The sequence below is a fragment of the Phaethon lepturus genome, unplaced genomic scaffold, assembly GCF_000687285.1.
Source record: "Phaethon lepturus isolate BGI_N335 unplaced genomic scaffold, ASM68728v1 scaffold4458, whole genome shotgun sequence".
In the NCBI taxonomy this organism is placed as follows: Eukaryota; Metazoa; Chordata; class Aves; order Phaethontiformes; family Phaethontidae; genus Phaethon; species Phaethon lepturus.
Genome location: NW_010555378.1, coordinates 12,023 through 28,895, shown reverse-complemented (window position 1 = coordinate 28,895; position 16,873 = coordinate 12,023). Strand labels below are relative to the sequence as shown.

The window sequence follows — 16,873 nt, the reverse complement described above, 5'->3', positions numbered from 1 at the left end:
AAAGAGCCTTGTGCTGGGCTGCGCCTGGAGCATCTGCCTCCCAGAAAGGCCCAGCAAGGTAGTACAGAGGCAGCTCAGCACCGCAGCATCTCTGATGACTCAGTGTCCCAATTCCCAGAGTAGGGGAGAGGCACAAGCTTACGGGAGGAAGCAAGGAGTCTCCTCCACATGTGGGGAAGCACCACCAGATCTGGCTAATCAAGACCATGAGGTGGTTCTTCAGAAGCTGCACAAAGCAGGCTCAGGGCAGGATAACAGTTAGCTCCAAAACACTCTGTTGGATCCTCAGAGATTCGGGGTTTCTGGTAAAGGCGTTATATTTGTTGGACTGTTCTGAAGAGGTCTGATGAGTTTCTGCCTTGGCAGGCAGGCTCCACACTTCTGTCTTCACCAGCCTCAAATACAAAGTGAATTTTTCCTTCTGCGCCACTGGTGCGTGGAGCAGCAGTGTCACAGCCAAGCAGTTACTTTCCCTGCCCGTGCAACCTGCAAACCCATCCTGGCCTGCCCCTTCCTGGCCCCAGGATCCTGGACTGGGCTGAGAGAGTCAAGAGAAATTCCCTTTGCTCAAATGCTCTTAAACACTAGAGTGGGTCGGAGGAGAATAATGACAGGGGAAGAATAGAAAAGACAAACATCCTAAATCACTAAGTGGTCTCTCCCACCCATTTTCCATGCAACCACCAGAGGAAAAAAATAAATAAAGAAGGGACAACCCTAAATACCTCTATGCAGACTGTAAAGACCCATAATTATTTTTCTCCAGGTGCAGACAGTAGATCCAGGTCTGGTGCTATATTCTGACGACCCGAGTGCCACCAGCACTAAAGGTCAGTGTGATGCTCTGCTCAGAGGACACATACTTGTGGCTGTGGGGGAACAGAGTGGGGACACAGTGAGTAGGAATGGGGACATCAGCTCTCCTCCCTCCAGCCCATCTAGCATGTCCCATCTCTTCAGATGGCTACAGTTGTGCCCTTGGTCCACACCCTGCTTGCTCTGAGGACATGCTCCACACCAAGCAGCCACCACCCACAGAAACATTTCTGTAGAGAAACGGGCTCATCACTGGATGAGCTACCAAACATCACACACAAACTCACTACAAGACAGGGACAAAGCCCTGTTATCCCATCCCTTGGTTGTCACTTTACATCACTCCTATCTAAGAGATCTACATCTCATCTTGCACCTACCCTACGCTCTTGGCTCTTCTCTGGATGCCCAATTTAGGCCAATTTGTCCCAGGCAAGGGACACACAGGTGCAGAGTCGGACACCCAAGTCTTTTAGCAGCTCTCAGATACCCCCGCCTTGGTCCAGCACTCAGACCATAGATGGACTCTGAGGAAAAGGAATTTAGAAATATTACTAGGTACAGGTTTTGCTACATTCATGCCTACACAGCTGAAAGAAACTGAATTTACAAGCCAAGAAACAATATCTGATTAAAAAAAAAAAAACCACAACTTGGCTCCTCTTAGAGAGCACCAGACCTGGCTGTACGTTGGTATTTGCCACCTTGGGTTGCATCCTTTGCTGCACTGTGGTTGGGCCAACAGCTAACTGTATTTAATACTCGGCCACGGGATAAAAGCCCTTCCCTTGAGTTCCACTTGTGTGTTGAGCTCCACTTGTGTGTGATGGTTTATCCTTATAACCCGTTCATTCCCACGGCCTTCACTTCAAGGCTTACCTTCCAGCACCCAGCCCACACGTGTTGCATTAGTGGTTAAGGATTTTTCCTGTTTTGAGCCTTTGAAATGTCACATTGCAGCTGGAGACCTCCAGCCACAGCCTCAGCACATCCCGGCTTGGCAGCACGAGTCACGCCAAAGCACTAGATGGGGCTGCGATCCCGCTTCTCATTCCCAGTCTTTCTCCAGATGGAAAATGCCTCCCTGAGGCTCTGCTGGAAGCAAAGCTCAAGCTGCATTTACTGACCACAGGGAGCCCTCCCCACCGCTGCTTGCAAGGACCACTTCACCCCCTTTGCTTTTATATCATGGCGTAAAACTCAGCATCTCTCATCTGTGAGCCTCCAGATCAGTTGTCGGGCACGGGGACATTTCTTTTAGTAGCCAGGTATGAAAAATCATTATTTCTAATGCAGCCTGAGTCGAGCTATTACAGGCAATGGCTGGGATTGTCCCGCTGCAGCGGGAGGCTCCAGGCCAGGATACCCCCAAGTGCCTCCCCGAGCTGCAGAGCCACAGCCCGACCCTGCTCGGGGCGGCAGGGGGAAACCCCCCCCCCCCCCCCCCACCCCCCCCCCCCCGCCGCTGAGCGGCGGCCAGACCTGGGGACAAGCTTGCATGAACTGCTGGCTGGTGACAGGAGGGACAGCCTTCTGGGAAGCAAACTAGGCTTAGAAATCAAGCCCAATAAAAGCAGACAGGAGAAACAGTGACAGCCTTCAGACCCTCGTGACCACGCAGAGGAAAACCCCTTGAGGTTTTGAGCGAAGCCGTGATCTGCCCCAATTAACAGCCTCTATAAACAGGAAATGATTTGCTTAAAAATAAGCCCAGACCTCTCCCCCCAAGCTATTAAACTGAACATGCTCATGGTAATCTGAATACTCGACTGCTAGAACAAACCAACCCTTCTTTCTTTTGGAAGACTTTGCAATAAAAAAAGGCACGATACAACCAACTACAGTAACCGGCAAACTTCTTTCCCTGACAGAGCAGCACAGAGGGGTGATAAAACTGCCCCAGCCCCATGTCCTGGTGTTTTCCTGCAGGTACAGCAACATCAAGCCCTGAAAAATCATCCCAGCTGCTCCTCATGAGCATCTTGCTCTCCTCAGTGGAAAGGGGAAGTTGGCCAAAAATCTTTGCTGAGATGTTTCATGGTCATTTACATCACAGCAGCGTGAAAAAGCCCAGGCACGTGGTGCTACACGGGGTCGATCCTGGCAGCTGCTGTCCTGCCGCAGAGGCGTTCCTAAGGCTGCACTTGGATGTTCAAATGCGATGTGTGTATACGCCTGCCTTCTCCAGCCCAGCACCAAGGTCCTGGCTTCATTCCTCTCCTGCTTGTCCCAAACCTCCTCCCAATCGTATCCCTTGTTTCCCCAAGTCCTTTTCTCAGGTTTCTCTGCTGCCGCCTCTAACCCCACAGCAAATGCTTTTGCATCCCTTGGGCACAAACTGTTTCCACCTGAACTTCTCCACGCCAGAGAGACATCGCAGCCCAGTACAGCACACAAGTGTATGCAAGGTGGCAAAGAAAGGAGTAAAACCACGTAAAAAAACCCAAAATATACTGATGGCCCAAAATAAAGGAGGCAGAGCCAAAAGGGATGCAAGGGAAAAAATGATGAGCGACAATCCAGCTCTTGCAGAGGAAAAACTCCTTCACAGCTTCTCTATCAGCTCCACCAGGTCCTCACATATTCTCGTCCTTAACTCACCTGAGGTGGTGGGGAAATAATTCCAGCTTGTGCAAAATGTGCTTTTTGTTTTGGTTTGTTTTTTTAAGCTGGAATCAGGTAGAAACAGGTTGGAGAAAGGGAGAAATTTGCAAGGAACCTTGTTTCTGCATCTCTGAGGACTAGCTTACATATTAGAGGCCCAAGCTGGGGCTCAAGCCTTGAGCTACAAAATAATTATTTTAGCTACAGCAGGAAAGCAAAGACTGCTGAGAAGGAAGCGTGCAATGCTTAGCCTGCTTGTATTTCTAGTTTTCCTTTGTCAGAAAGATGGGGGAGGTCGAAAAAAGTTTGCTTTTCTGCAACTTGTCCATCATGTTCCTGTTGACCCTTGGCAACCCCTTCCAAGAAGCAGCTCCAGCACCCAACTGCTGCCAGAGCCATCCCGTGCAACTGGAAGGGCCTCTTTCCAAAGGCTGGGGCTCCTCGCTGCCCACGAGGAGGGAGCAGGAGTGGCTGCACTGAACAAGAAGGCTTTGTTCTTCTCAAAGGCACATGTAGGAGCTTGGAAACAAGTTGGTTTTGGCCCGAGCACAAGAGAGGCAAGCTGTGAAAACGGAAGACCAGGCAGATGACCCTAAAGGGAGGTAAACCACCTACATTCAGCCCTGCTCAACCCTCCAAGCAGGAGCAGCTCCAGTTGACAGGCTGAAAATGCAAGTGTTAACAGGTATGAGAATTTCAATCACGATTCAATCATAGGGTTTTTTTGTTAAACCACAAAGAGGTGATGCACAAGTGCTTGGGCAAGAAGAAAAGGGTAAATCAGCTGGAACAGGCAGGTAGCTGAAGAGATTAACATCTACGGGGCCCTGCCTCTCCACTCCCCTGTCTGAAAACCCAGTCCTGGCAATTCCTGGCCTTGCATATCAGTATAAACCACAGGAGTCATCATCAGCACAGTTGATTTAATGCCTGCCTCCTCCCTTGACCATCAGAGCTGCCACTGCTGGTGCCATCACCTTGCAAAAGGTAATGAAATGAGAAAGTTATCATCGGCCATGAACTCCCCTCTTCTTGAGTGCCTGGGATTGCATCAAGACTTTCAACTGGACCAGTAAGACATGTAAAATCCTTAATAAAGGAAGCAGAACAAATTGCAAACTGCGAGACAAATACAGAAGTAGAAAGTGGTTTCATCAGTTTATTGCTTTTTGCAACCTGAACCTTCCTGCCATTTCATGGATGGTTGAGTCTGTGCAGGCATATTCAATGCAGTATACACTATCATGGAGAAAAATGTTTTATCATAGGCCATAAAACGGGTGGGAAAACAATCTAATCCTACACCAACATAATTTGAGAATTTGACAGGAAATACAGCATCTCCAAAAAGCTACTGGCATTTACATTTACCAACTAATTATTTTTAAGTTACTGAGTAAAGCAAACTGGTGAGGGACCAAGTGCTCTGAAACACGTACTTTTGGTGTATTCAGGCTGTCCTCCCAACACACACATTCCGAAATCTTCCAAAATTTCACTAATACCAAATGAAATTAAGGTACTTTTCTTCCAGTTTAAATACCAGGAGAAAATAATCACATTTTAATATATTAACTGAAAGACTATCTGTATAAAACTCTTCACACATGAAATATTTTTAAATTAAACAATATAATTATACCTAGAGAAAAACATAGACTAGAAATTTATTGCTAGTACAAAAAAATCAATGTCTTTCATGAAAGAGGAGAAGTTAGATTAGTATTATTGCTATAAACACAAACAGTGCCAGAGACAAGAATCTGATTTTCAAATTTGCTCACCATCCACAACTGGCTTTCAAGGACATGGAGGTACATGAGACTTATGAAAGATGAGGTCCACAACTTTCTTCGGAGTTATGCTTTATGACCAGATATCATTTTATTGCCTTTTAGTATAATGGCCAGAATCAGTGTGCTGCTCCTGCATTCTAACATTATCATTCATTAGAACATCTCTCCATGAAAAATAAAAATTAAAAAAAAAATTAAAATATAAAAAACCCAACCACCCTAATCTTGCTTTCCCACATTAATGTTTTGAAAATTTAAAACTACAACTACATTCATGTCTTAGCCCATAACAAAAAAAAAAATAAGTGGGAACATTCACTACGTGGAGAGTCTATGACTATGAACAATGTTTCTAGGCCAACCTTTGATCAATTTGCTAACAAGCTTTCATTCCCAAAGAAAGCATTTTTTACATACTGTAGATTGAGTAACAATACTACTCCGTGCACAGTCATACCTACTACTCTACTAGTAACAAAATTAAAATGATCACCAAAACCTGCTTGCAGATCTGTACAGTCCAGTTTCTCTGCCATGTACTGATTTCCAGTCACAAGAACATATATTTATAGCATTATTTTTTTAAGTATGATGCTTTCAGCAGTTACCTAGCTCACTACTAGATCATACTACTTTCTCAAAGTGATCTTAACTTATGTACACTCACCCAGTTGCTGACTTAAAAGCTGATCTGGGAAAACCAACAACTCTACCTATCTCTTCAATTAAATAGTCAACACTAGAGTTCATAAGGGTTATCGTCACTGTAAACTATTAAGGTTACGGTATCTGCAATTAATTATTAAAGGATCATAAAGTAAACCAACAGAAATTTTAGCCTAGTCAGAGATTCTATTATTGCTCAATGGAAGATTTATACAAACCAGTGTTTTATAGAACCAGCAATTCTCAAGTCACTAAAAAAAGAGGAGGGGCAGATAGATTTTCTATTAATGCCACTTCTTTAATCAGGATAGCTGAACTCTGATGCAAATCAACTAGTTCAAAACATTTTTCTGGGTCTTAAGGAATGGAAATGACAAAAGATGTGATTCAGGTTAGTGTCCCTACTGGCTAAATCCTCTTACAGTGTGCCCTAGGCCCAAATATGCCTCATGATAAAGCAGGATTCTAACCCAATACATTCATGCATCAATGATTTTAATATCAATCATGAACGCCAAAGTACTTACTATTCAGTTGTTGCTACAACAGTTCCTTTTCCCTCACCTCCATTCCCAATTTCCTCCTCCACCCCCAAAAAAAATATTAGCACAAAAACAAAAGAATATAAATATTTGAGGGGGAAACACAACATTCAAGTTGCAAGAAATGAAAGACTTGAGAAGCATACACCTTTCTTTTCATGGCATACATGAAAAGGAGTCATACACCAAGAACTAGATCAACAAAGACAGTAGTTCAGTGGAGAATAACTCTTGTATGCTGTTACACAACTCAGGCTAGCGTTGTGCGTACCATATACATCCGACAACAAAACTCTGCTTTTCTTCAGGCAACTTAAAACATTAAATATTTTAAATGGATCTCTTTCAACTCCAAGTTGTATTTACATAGTTATCCACAAAAATGTGCAAAGTAAAATCTGACATCAAAATAAATTTAAAAGTCCAACAAATTGAACGTGACATTTAAAAAGGCAGCAGATATTCCATGTCCATTCTATACACACTTTAAAGAACTACTCAAGACAGTGAAAATGATGTTCCAGCTGAACCTCTGGAAATGTAACAAATCCAAGCCATACCGCACTTCAATCACTAGCTGTTTTTGCCACAGAATTCACAATGTATCCCACCAGTGAGGTCTTTGACAACTTTTTTTTTAATCAGTTTTTTCAGGAATTTTGTTTCGCTGGTCACATTGTGCATAGTTTGTCCGTTCATGGCAGCCATGCAGAGGTTGTTGTAATAGTGCAAAGGTGTGCTGGGCTGATCAAGGTCATATCCGAATCCTGCTAAGCTCACTTCATCACATAAATGTGTGGCCAGAACAACTGCTGTGACCCCAATTGTAGGTACATTCTAAAAAGGGGGGGAAAAAGAAGCCTGCTGAATTCAAATATATTCTCCTTTGCCAGTTTTATAAACACTTTACAAGATACAATGCTTTGTCTATTCCCTCTCCTCACTTATAACTGAAATCAATTAAACAATCAATTAAAACTAAATTAAATGATCAAGTAAAACAAAAAACTTCAGGGCCAAATACTAATACAACTTGAGTATTCGCCTGTAACAAGACTTTCAGCTTGCCAACTCTAAATTTGTTTCTGTGAAGGCAAGACACCCTACTACTACACAGTTAAACTGCAAGTGAAGCCTTGCTCCAAACACTCACACAATTCCTGACATGCAGTTAAACTTGACATTTCTTGATGTACGCTTACTTCAGTCTTGAGCAACAGGCTAACAGTATTCTTCATAATATGACTTTTCACTGAATAACCTATGAAAAAGGCAAGTATACTTCGATACAACTAAAAGATACGTAGCAAATAACAAAAATGCAGTGTATAATTAAACTGGGTAATTCATCACTCCATACTATTGCTGGAGCAAAGGATAGAGAAGGAGGATATACCCACCAGTTGCTGAGCATATTGGCATACATAGCAATTCCAACAGCTGGAAGGTTGCTTTATACTGGCCTGGTTTCCATGCTCTCTCTGCAGCTAGAGGCACATCCGCCTATAGCTGATTGCTGGTTTGACTTAACAGGGCTGCTCTTAACACACTTAACATACATCAAATGCGTGTTCTGAATATTTAACACCAGTCACAACGATGTGTGATTGAACACATTGTACTGGAATGAATTTATGTCTCACTGAATCTAAATGCTTTGTAAAACAGGCCATTTCATGTCAGCATGCACAGACATAATACCTCATCTAAAAAGGTGAGCTGAAATCCTACTTTGATTTTACACAAGAAAATACAAGCCTTTTGAAAGCGCATTCATTTTCCTATTACTTGGGACCAGCTTGGAAATTGCACTAAAAAACCATATTGAAGGAAGAGGTCCTTGTTTCTTTCACTGAAACTTTTTTCAGTTTCTAATTTTACTTTGTATTTTAGAGTCTCCTTCTCCTAAAAGTAAACTTCATACCTTATCCCAACCCCAGAATTTTGATCGAGGTTCAGGAAACTGTAGAATGTCCAAAGCTGTCTCTTTGATGATGACTGGATTTAGAATCCGAAACTGCTTTGATGGAAAAGGAATTTTCTCAGCAACCTCCTTCCAAAAGAAGAGTCGCACCCACAGAGGCTAAGAGAAAGAAAAAATATATAGTTCAGCAAAGGCAAACTCTGAGACTGCAAAGCATATGGCAGACATTACACAAATTACAGAATTCATCAGTGTTTCTGAGAAATTCAGGAAACAGCTATAGCTAAGGTGGGTTCAGGAATACCTGCATACAGCTCAAGTGACTGACCCAAGAGAGGAATAACCTTCTAAGTATTTTGAATTGCAGAGAGGATAGAAGGGGGAAGAGTTGTTTATTCTGAGTATTTGACTGCACTTTGTGTTTAATCAGTCAACGTATCCACCAGCACTTCCAGGTTCTTCAGACGTTCCCCACCACAACTTGAGCAGGCAGCAGTGTTTAAAGAAAACGGAAAGGGAACCACAGTTTTCCACAAACGTTAACCAGGCATTCTGAAGCAAGTGCTGGATTTAAAACAATTTTGCTCAGGCTTTGACGTGAACAGCTGTTTGACAGCATCCACCTAGTGATAAATGGAACACTTCAGAAGAGGATTTACACAAGACTCAGCAAGCTAGATTCTGATCTCATGCCACTTGCAGTCAATTAGATGCATGCTAATGGAAAAAACAATACTAGATCAGGCTCATTTTACAAGTCTTTCCATAAAATGGGTAACACTAAGCAAATTATAAAACCAATATAGCTGCAACATGGACCTATATTTTTAAACTGACTTATTGCTACCCTAACACACAGTCCTACAGCAGCTTAAACTGATCAAATCTAGGTTCCCATGGTCACATCTTCCCACCTGTGCTCTGAACAGGTTTACTAAAGTACCAATACCTGCACAGAGACGAGGGTGTTGGCCTCTTCTCCCAAGTAACCAGCAATAAAATGAGAGGAACGGCCTCAAGCTGCGCCAGGGGAGGTTTAGATTAGATACTAGGAAAAATTTCTTTACTGAGAGAGTGGTCAAGCATTGGAACAGGCTGCCCAGGGAGGTAGTGGAGTCACCACCACTGGAAGTGTTCAAAAAACGCATAGACGTGGCACTTCAGGACATGGTTTAGAGGGCACAGTGGTGTTGGGTTGATGGTTGGACTTGATGATCTTAAAGGTCTTTTCCAACCTTAATGATTCTGTAATTCCTAGATCAGTTCCCAGAACTGGCTCTCTGCACCAGCAAAAACACCAGAGCAAGGAAGAAGGCGGGAATGAGATCTGCTCCTAAGCCATGCAAAACAAGAAAAGGTACTCTTTTCACAAAGCACATACTTCAATCTTGTAACTCAGAGAGTGTTGCAGATGCCAAAAAGCAACCACTCTTTCAAAATTTTAATACAGAAAGCCATCCTTTTACTAGTCATTCTTCAAAAGCAAATGTTAAAACATGAAATAGCCAGATAGCTTGTAAAACAAGTTAGGGATTCAACTCAAGTTAGAAGGCTGCTGGTCATCAAAATTACCACACTGCTGCAGGGAAGGTCATAGACCAACACTGTCTTGTCCCTGGTAAAATAATCAGGGAGTAGAAGTTCTAAATTTGTGCAGATTCATGAATTCAAGAAAATCTTCCCTCTACAAAACATAGTCAGATTATTCAAAACAAGTCAATATGCCTGCCCACACTCTCTGGAGTAAAGTAGTAGTATGCAGTCATGGTCAATATCTAACAGACCTTCCATATGCTCTCCTGTTGTAAAAATCACATAATTAAGAAGGGAACTTGGAGTACCTAAACTAGTATGTACAAAAAAAAATTGTCAGCTTTTCTTCTAAAGGTCTCTCAATAATTTGGAGCACTTGTCTTCTATCTGTGGTCAAAGAAACCTAGCTACTGGTTTTCACCTTGCAGAAATCATCTGCTTGCAAATTGAAAGAGGCAAAAACCACCAATTTAAAGAGAGTTTGGAAACATGGAACCCTTCTATCAGTTTCTTGGGAATTTCTGCACTTTTTTAAATATTCAGTGAGAAGTAAACAACCTCTTAATTTTGGAACCACAGACAAATGTGAATTAACAACTGCGATGCTTCAGTTACACATTAACTGCAGGTATGCCTAAGTATGCCTATTGTAGCAGCACAGACTTTAGCTGTTAAAAATATAGACTGGCATCCAGAAATCTTATTCCTCTTCCAGGCTCTGCAGACTTGAATAAGTCACTGAAACCTAATGTGAAATGAATTCCACTTCAGTAAACACTTGATATGTCACGTAGCTTAGTGCAAACCACCAAAATCTGCAGGGAAAAAAAGCGTTACTGCCAGCATGGGGCTTCAACATGAATGCTGGTACCAACTGTAACTAGGAGACATAGCTAAAAAAAACCCACAAAGTTACATAAAACATACTCAGTGCAATAAAAGAGGAAGTAACAGATCAGACAGCTTCTCAAGCATTAGAAAAAACAAAACCCACAGGTACATAACACTGCCACATTACATACCAAGGTTTCGTTTTTTACCATTGCTTGAAGCCAATTGAAATCAACACTTTTAAACAAAACAGCCACAAACAAGCTAGCAGGAGGATACTCATGTTCAGAAAGGGGAGCTCCTTCCGGGTAAGTCATCCGTATAGTAGTTTTGTTACCAACATGATCTGTGTATCCTTGAACTGGTGCATCATTTAATCTAACAAAACAAGAAAAAAAATAGTTACTCTCCATTGTGGTTTAATAAGCACAAGCTACAATCTCATTAGAACATCAAACACTAAAAAAAGACCTTGTATTTGGCTCGCAGATTTTTAAAATAGTACAGAGTTTTCTCAGTATCTCCCTGTTCCTCGCCTCACACACGCCATCCCTTACCTTTGAGAGGAAGCCAATTCTATTTCTAGATTAACTGGCACAAGTGCAAAACTTCAAAAAGAAAAGCTTGAATAGAAAAGTAATTTAAAACAGCATTGCAGAATTTCATATTCATTGCCTTGTGCAAGCTCAGAGAGGCTTAAAAGAGGAAAGGAAAGAAAACACACAGGAAGTTGCCTGCATTTTCTTTTTTTTATATATATATATGTGCACATACACCTGTATACACACACAGAGCATTACACACAGAAAGGCATTCAAATTATCCCTTCAATGCAATGTGATGCATCCTGTGGGTTTACATCATTCCAGCTCACGAAAATTTTCAGATGCTAGCACACTGCTGACAAGAACAGCATCATCTAGCTCCATCAGTTCTGCAAATCAGCATAAGTCCCACAAACTTTTCTATATCAACAGAAAAGTCAGCTTCATGCTGCCAGCCCTAATTTCAGAGAACAGCTAATGCAAGTTCTCTGTCCCTCCACATGCTAACAGTATATGAGAGACACTTAATGTATCGTTTTCTCTTTTTAAGAGGAGCAAGTCTTAGTTTACAAAGCAAACTGGGAAAATGCTTGTATTAAATTTATTTGTGACTTACATGATCAAAATACAAAGGAGGAGAGTAAAAACAGTAACATTCAAAAGGCACGAATACAGAGCATGTATTCATTTAATTCAGACATTAGAAAACATGGGTAATCATAGAAAGCAGGCACTGACCGTGTAAAGATAAGGAAAGATAAGCTAAGTGTGTAAGTAAACTGTATACTGAAACACCAATTAATTTTTATTGTGTTTGAAATAGCTGTTATAAAAAAAAAAAAATCCTTCAAATAAGCATCCCAACTAACCAAGGGGAAAAAGGCAGAGGTGAGTCCTAAAGCCTACCTCTGAAAACTTAAACACGAATGGATAAAAACAGGATAGCCTACTTGCCTATGATTTCACTGTTTTCTATCTCATTTCTGCCCATGTTTTTCTTGTGTCTGAAGTCCACAGATAATTACACTGAATTCCTGTCCTGTGAACATGACAATTTATTTTGCTCCTAAGAATTCACATTCCATCAAGTCGTAAGTAAATTTCTCAAAAGCACTTTCAGAAAGAGTCTTATAAGTTGCATAAATGTTGGAGATACTTTCCCCTTAAAAAAAACAAAGTCGGCCATAAAGTAAAGTTGAAGTAGTTTGAAACCTTAGATGGGAAATACGTACCTTATAACAATATCAAACTGATTCAATAAGCGACCCAGCTCTGATCCATGAAGAATTCCACCACTGCCAACAACAACACAACGCTTACAGTGTTTTGACTTCCAATCTTCTGGTAAATCATGCTCAGGTAAGAGTTCAAGGAGATTTTTAAGCTTATCAAAGAACTTGTGAAATCCAAAAGGAGGCTCGTATTTAAATAAAGCTTCATCTTCATTTATATTTTTTCTTACAAAGGGAGATACGTCCATACTATATTTCTCCGCAAATAACTTCCCCATTTCTTTCTTCACGTAAGAAGGCCGGCACTGTTCCTGCAATGCAGCGCTGGCATACTGTTGTGCTCTCTAAAACAAAACATACTGATTTCCATCAGGAAAGCTCACTTCAGGAACATACAAAGCCCTCTTAATGCAGCCCCACCAGCTGTTTAGCAAACACAGGGGTTTATAAAGAAAGCTTAAACATGGAAATACAAGACACTTTAAAGCATTCACTCAAACACAGATACTAACCAGCACAGGGTGAAAACCTGCCAAGGAATGTCTTTCCATCCAGTCACTTAAATCTGGATAGGAGCTTTTCTAAAGAATAAATTAGGCTACTAAGAGAGATAAATGAAAATGAGCCATTTGAGAACATTTGTACTGTTACTTAGAAAAACAGATTAAAAAAATCTAGACATACTTCTACCCATCTTATTCATCAGCAAGCGGAATTCTACTCTGCTGCTCAATTGTGTGACCTGAGTTCTGCCTGCAGTAGGATTTTACCAGACACACATGCACTGGGTAAAAGTTCTGTGAAATGGCAGGCTGGACTTGCTTACTAACAAACTGCAAAACTGTAGTTGAAGTAAGTAGCTGCCACCTTAAATAAACAAATGAATCAAAAGCTGCACCCTTCTGCAAATTTGCCCTCTGATTCCAAAAACATCTGAGTAAATACAAGGCAAAGCAGACTGGGGAACTGGCTTAGGTAAAAATAAACCTTTGGTATACTGCATTGCGCTTGGGGCTTTTTTTTTTTTTTTTTAATATGTTGCTTTTCATTTCATCAATTTTCTGACCACCAGTGTCATCTGCACTGACATAATAGTATGATGACATGTTCATTTCAAATGTTATTCTTAGCAGTCACAGTTGTCTCATTTTACACCTAAAAATCCAGTTTCTCTATGCACTTCTGTTGTCACTCCAGAAGAACAAAACCCAGAAGTTATATGGCATGCAATGAAGCAAAACGTTTCCCCTCGCAGGGTAATTTCAGCATTCTAGTTCTTTGTTATGGGCCCATATACTCTTACATGGTCAATTAATAACTTTTTTTCAAGCCAAGTAAAAAAAAAACCTCCAAAAAATACCAACCCTTACACGATCGAGGTCCACATACGGCATTTTTGTTCTGTCACATTCTTCAGGGCCAAAACGTAATTTGAGGATATAAAGGAAGCACCCTCCAACCACAAACAGTGCAAGAAGTCTAAAAACAAACAGGAGGGTGTTGGGGTAGGAGAGAAGGAAAAAAAACAAACAAACAATTTTTTTCCAGCAATCCATCAATTGTTAAATGAGTTTTTTTTTAAACAAATTTAAGGCAGTTGAACTTCAGGGTGAATACTTGCATTTGATTCAAACCAAGAAAAACTATTGTTTTGTTCACTGCAAGTCTTTCACCACTCTTCAGAGCTATCTGCAGGAAAGTACAAACATATATAGATGCTTTGATAAGGAAAATGCTGCATATTGACACTCTGATTTATGCAGTTCTATGCCTGCATCATATACTTCAAATGCATCTCTGATGGGTCAAACAGCTCTCCTCACACAAAGAAACCAAAAGCGATTTTTGTTTTCCTACTTTAAAGGGCAACTTTGTTTTGAAATATATCTTTTCATGCAAGTTGAAAAAGGGATGGAACTTCAAATTGCAAGATTTTGGGCGAAGAGCTATCACTCACAAGCAAAACTTTCAACTCACTGGCAGGCTAGAATGCAGAATGTACACACTCAGGTTTATCTTGAGAAGCCTAATTTAATTATTTACATCCTGAAAACATGCACAAGGAAAAAAAACAAACTTTAAAATTGAGTAATATAGACTATCCATATTTTTGATCTAGTCATTTCGCATTCCTAAGGAATCTCACTGTTGATCTCCAAATATTCACTTGGCTCATTTCACATTAAACCAATTTGCAAAAATTGCATCATTATTTGGTTAGAGTTGTGGTTGTTGCTCAAGTATGTAGTTTGAGTTTTATTACTGACTTTCATTTCCTGTGGTTTCCTAAGGAGTGGACATTTGTTTAAATGCCTTAAAAAAATATACAGCCTATTAAGTGTTCAATGCTTTCTTGAAACTCTTTTGGATTCAGTTAATACAGGTTTCCAAGAATTTTTTTTTTTTTTTTTTTAATCTTGAACCATATGGGCTAACAGATGCAACCCTGGCACTTAATTTGCACTATGTGCTGCAAATAAGGTGGCCACCAGAAAAGCAGCACTGTTCTTGCACCTGATTTAACTAAAGTAAATTTTGCACTGATAGAGGGTCTAAAACCTTCATTAGGCTGCAAGCCCTGGAAATCGGCTGACTCGCAGAAACAAGGGATTCGCAGCAGATGAATGAGGCTGGCTTTCCTCCACAGAGGTTTATCAAGTATCTCTAGATTCAGCTGGGGCTGCACTATTCAGGTGCTCAAAACATCAATGGATATAATAGTTTGGCTTTGCGTTTTTTAAGCTTTAAGACCTAAAAATTCATGTGGCAGAGAGGAATCACAGTACTGAGCTTTTTTGGTTTAATATAGGGATCTGGATGTATACTGGCACACACTCACTAATACCAATTTGATGTTAAACCACAAACAATGAAGTAATGAAGATTTTGTGATGTAGCATTCCAGGAGTCTTCATACACAAATTAACTATGAGGGGACCTCTCCTCAAAATACCCATTGAGCATCCACTGCCTTTCAATTTCTTCAATTATCAGACTGTATGAAAGACTCAACATTGTTATTTATCTGGATACAAAAAAGACTGGAAACACTTGTGAGAGAAATACAGGGATCTGACACTGGCATGGGAAAACAGGTAATACTACGGGAGAGCCTAGGCTCCTCAAAGTGTTTTAGGTGCCCTGCGGAAAGTTGTGTGCCTAACCCCCCATTCAGTTCCTGTGGCAATCTCATCCCTTGATTTTTGCATCCTTCGTGTAACAGCCCAGGCTAGAGGGAGAGCAACTGACCTCTGTATTGCCGTGACAATGACACTTACTTGCGAGTACCTTTTAAAAACCAGCTTGGTCTTCTCATCTTCATGTGCAGCCACCTTACACCATTGCACAGGAGGTGAACAACCACTTTTCGGCTTCACAGAGTTATTGTCACTCAGCATTGCTGTACAAAAGAAAGAAACCAAAATTATCATTCTGTGCACAGAAACTGCCCTTGTACTGGCAGCCTCCTGGTCCTGCTGTGTGCCAGGCAAAATTTTTTTTTCCTGAACGGAAAAAAGTTCAGAGGACATCCAATGACAATGTTAACTTACTTTGTTTCCCAGAGAAGACTGATTCTTGGTTATCGTGTCAGGAATACTGAATCACTCCTGACCTCCTCATGATCAGGAATATACTCATTTCAGATGTACATATTTTTAGAATCGTGTCCTGGTGGTGCAAGTTGCCAGGTATAGGTCTTTGCATTCTTCATAAGCCTGAAGAAGCAGTTAATGACCTGCTATGCCACCTGGACACTCACAAGTCTCTGGGGCCTGACTGGGATCCACCCAAGAGTACTGAGGGAGGAGCTTGTCAAGCCAAATGATGGAGACATCATTTATCAGCAGTCCTGGTTAACTGAGGAGGTCCCAGAAGACTGGAGGCTTGCCAATGTGACGCCCGTCTACAAGAAGCGCTGGAAGGAGGATCCCAGGAACTACAGGCCTGTCAGCCTGACCTCAGTACCAGGGAAGATTATAGAGAGGTTCATCTTGAGGGTGCTCACAGGGCAGATGCAGGACAACCACGGGATCAGGCTCAGCCAACATGGGTTCATGAAAGGCAGGTCCTGCTTAACCAACCTGATCTCCTTCTATGACCAGGTAACCCATCTAGTGGGTGCGGGAAAGGCTATGGATGTTGTCTACCTGGACTTTAGTAAAGCCTTTGACACCATCTCCCACAGCGTTCTCCTGGACAAACTGGTGGCTCGTAGCTTAGACAGGTGTACTCTTCACTGGGAAAGAACTGGCCAGGCAGCCGAGCTCAGAGAGTTGGGGTGAACGGAGTTAAATCCAGTTGTCAGCCAGTCACAAGTGGTGTTCCCCAGGGCTGGTCCTGTTCAATAACTTCATCAATGATCTGGATGAGGGGAAGGCCAACA

General features: G+C 41.5%; 1 protein-coding gene across 1 annotated transcript; it reads right to left on the bottom strand.

Annotated features, from left to right (window-relative positions):
• Positions 1–6,935: 6,935 nt before the first annotated feature.
• ST3GAL5 (ST3 beta-galactoside alpha-2,3-sialyltransferase 5) lies at positions 6,936–15,892 on the bottom strand. The gene is made up of 6 exons (XM_010292125.1): positions 15,768–15,892; positions 13,854–13,968; positions 12,490–12,833; positions 10,904–11,090; positions 8,349–8,507; positions 6,936–7,261 (listed from the first exon to the last, which is right to left on the bottom strand). The coding sequence occupies exons 1-6, from the start codon at positions 15,809–15,811 to the stop codon at positions 6,998–7,000; spliced, it is 1,113 nt and encodes a 370-aa protein (XP_010290427.1). The 5' UTR covers positions 15,812–15,892; the 3' UTR covers positions 6,936–6,997.
• Between the last annotated feature and the right edge of the window lie 981 nt (positions 15,893–16,873).

What these genes read in the sequence shown, in the direction of transcription:
- ST3GAL5 (XM_010292125.1), bottom strand. Translation starts at nt 15,811, where the DNA reads ATGAAGATGAGAAGACCAAGCTGGTTTTTAAAAGGTACTCGCAA. An exon ending in TGGACCTCGATCGTGTAAGG is followed by an intron (nt 12,834 to 13,853) that starts GTTGGTATTTTT and finishes GTTTTGTTTTAG; the next exon opens with AGAGCACAACAGTATGCCAG. An exon ending in TGGTAAAAAACGAAACCTTG is followed by an intron (nt 8,508 to 10,903) that starts GTATGTAATGTG and finishes TCTTTCTCTTAG; the next exon opens with CCTCTGTGGGTGCGACTCTT.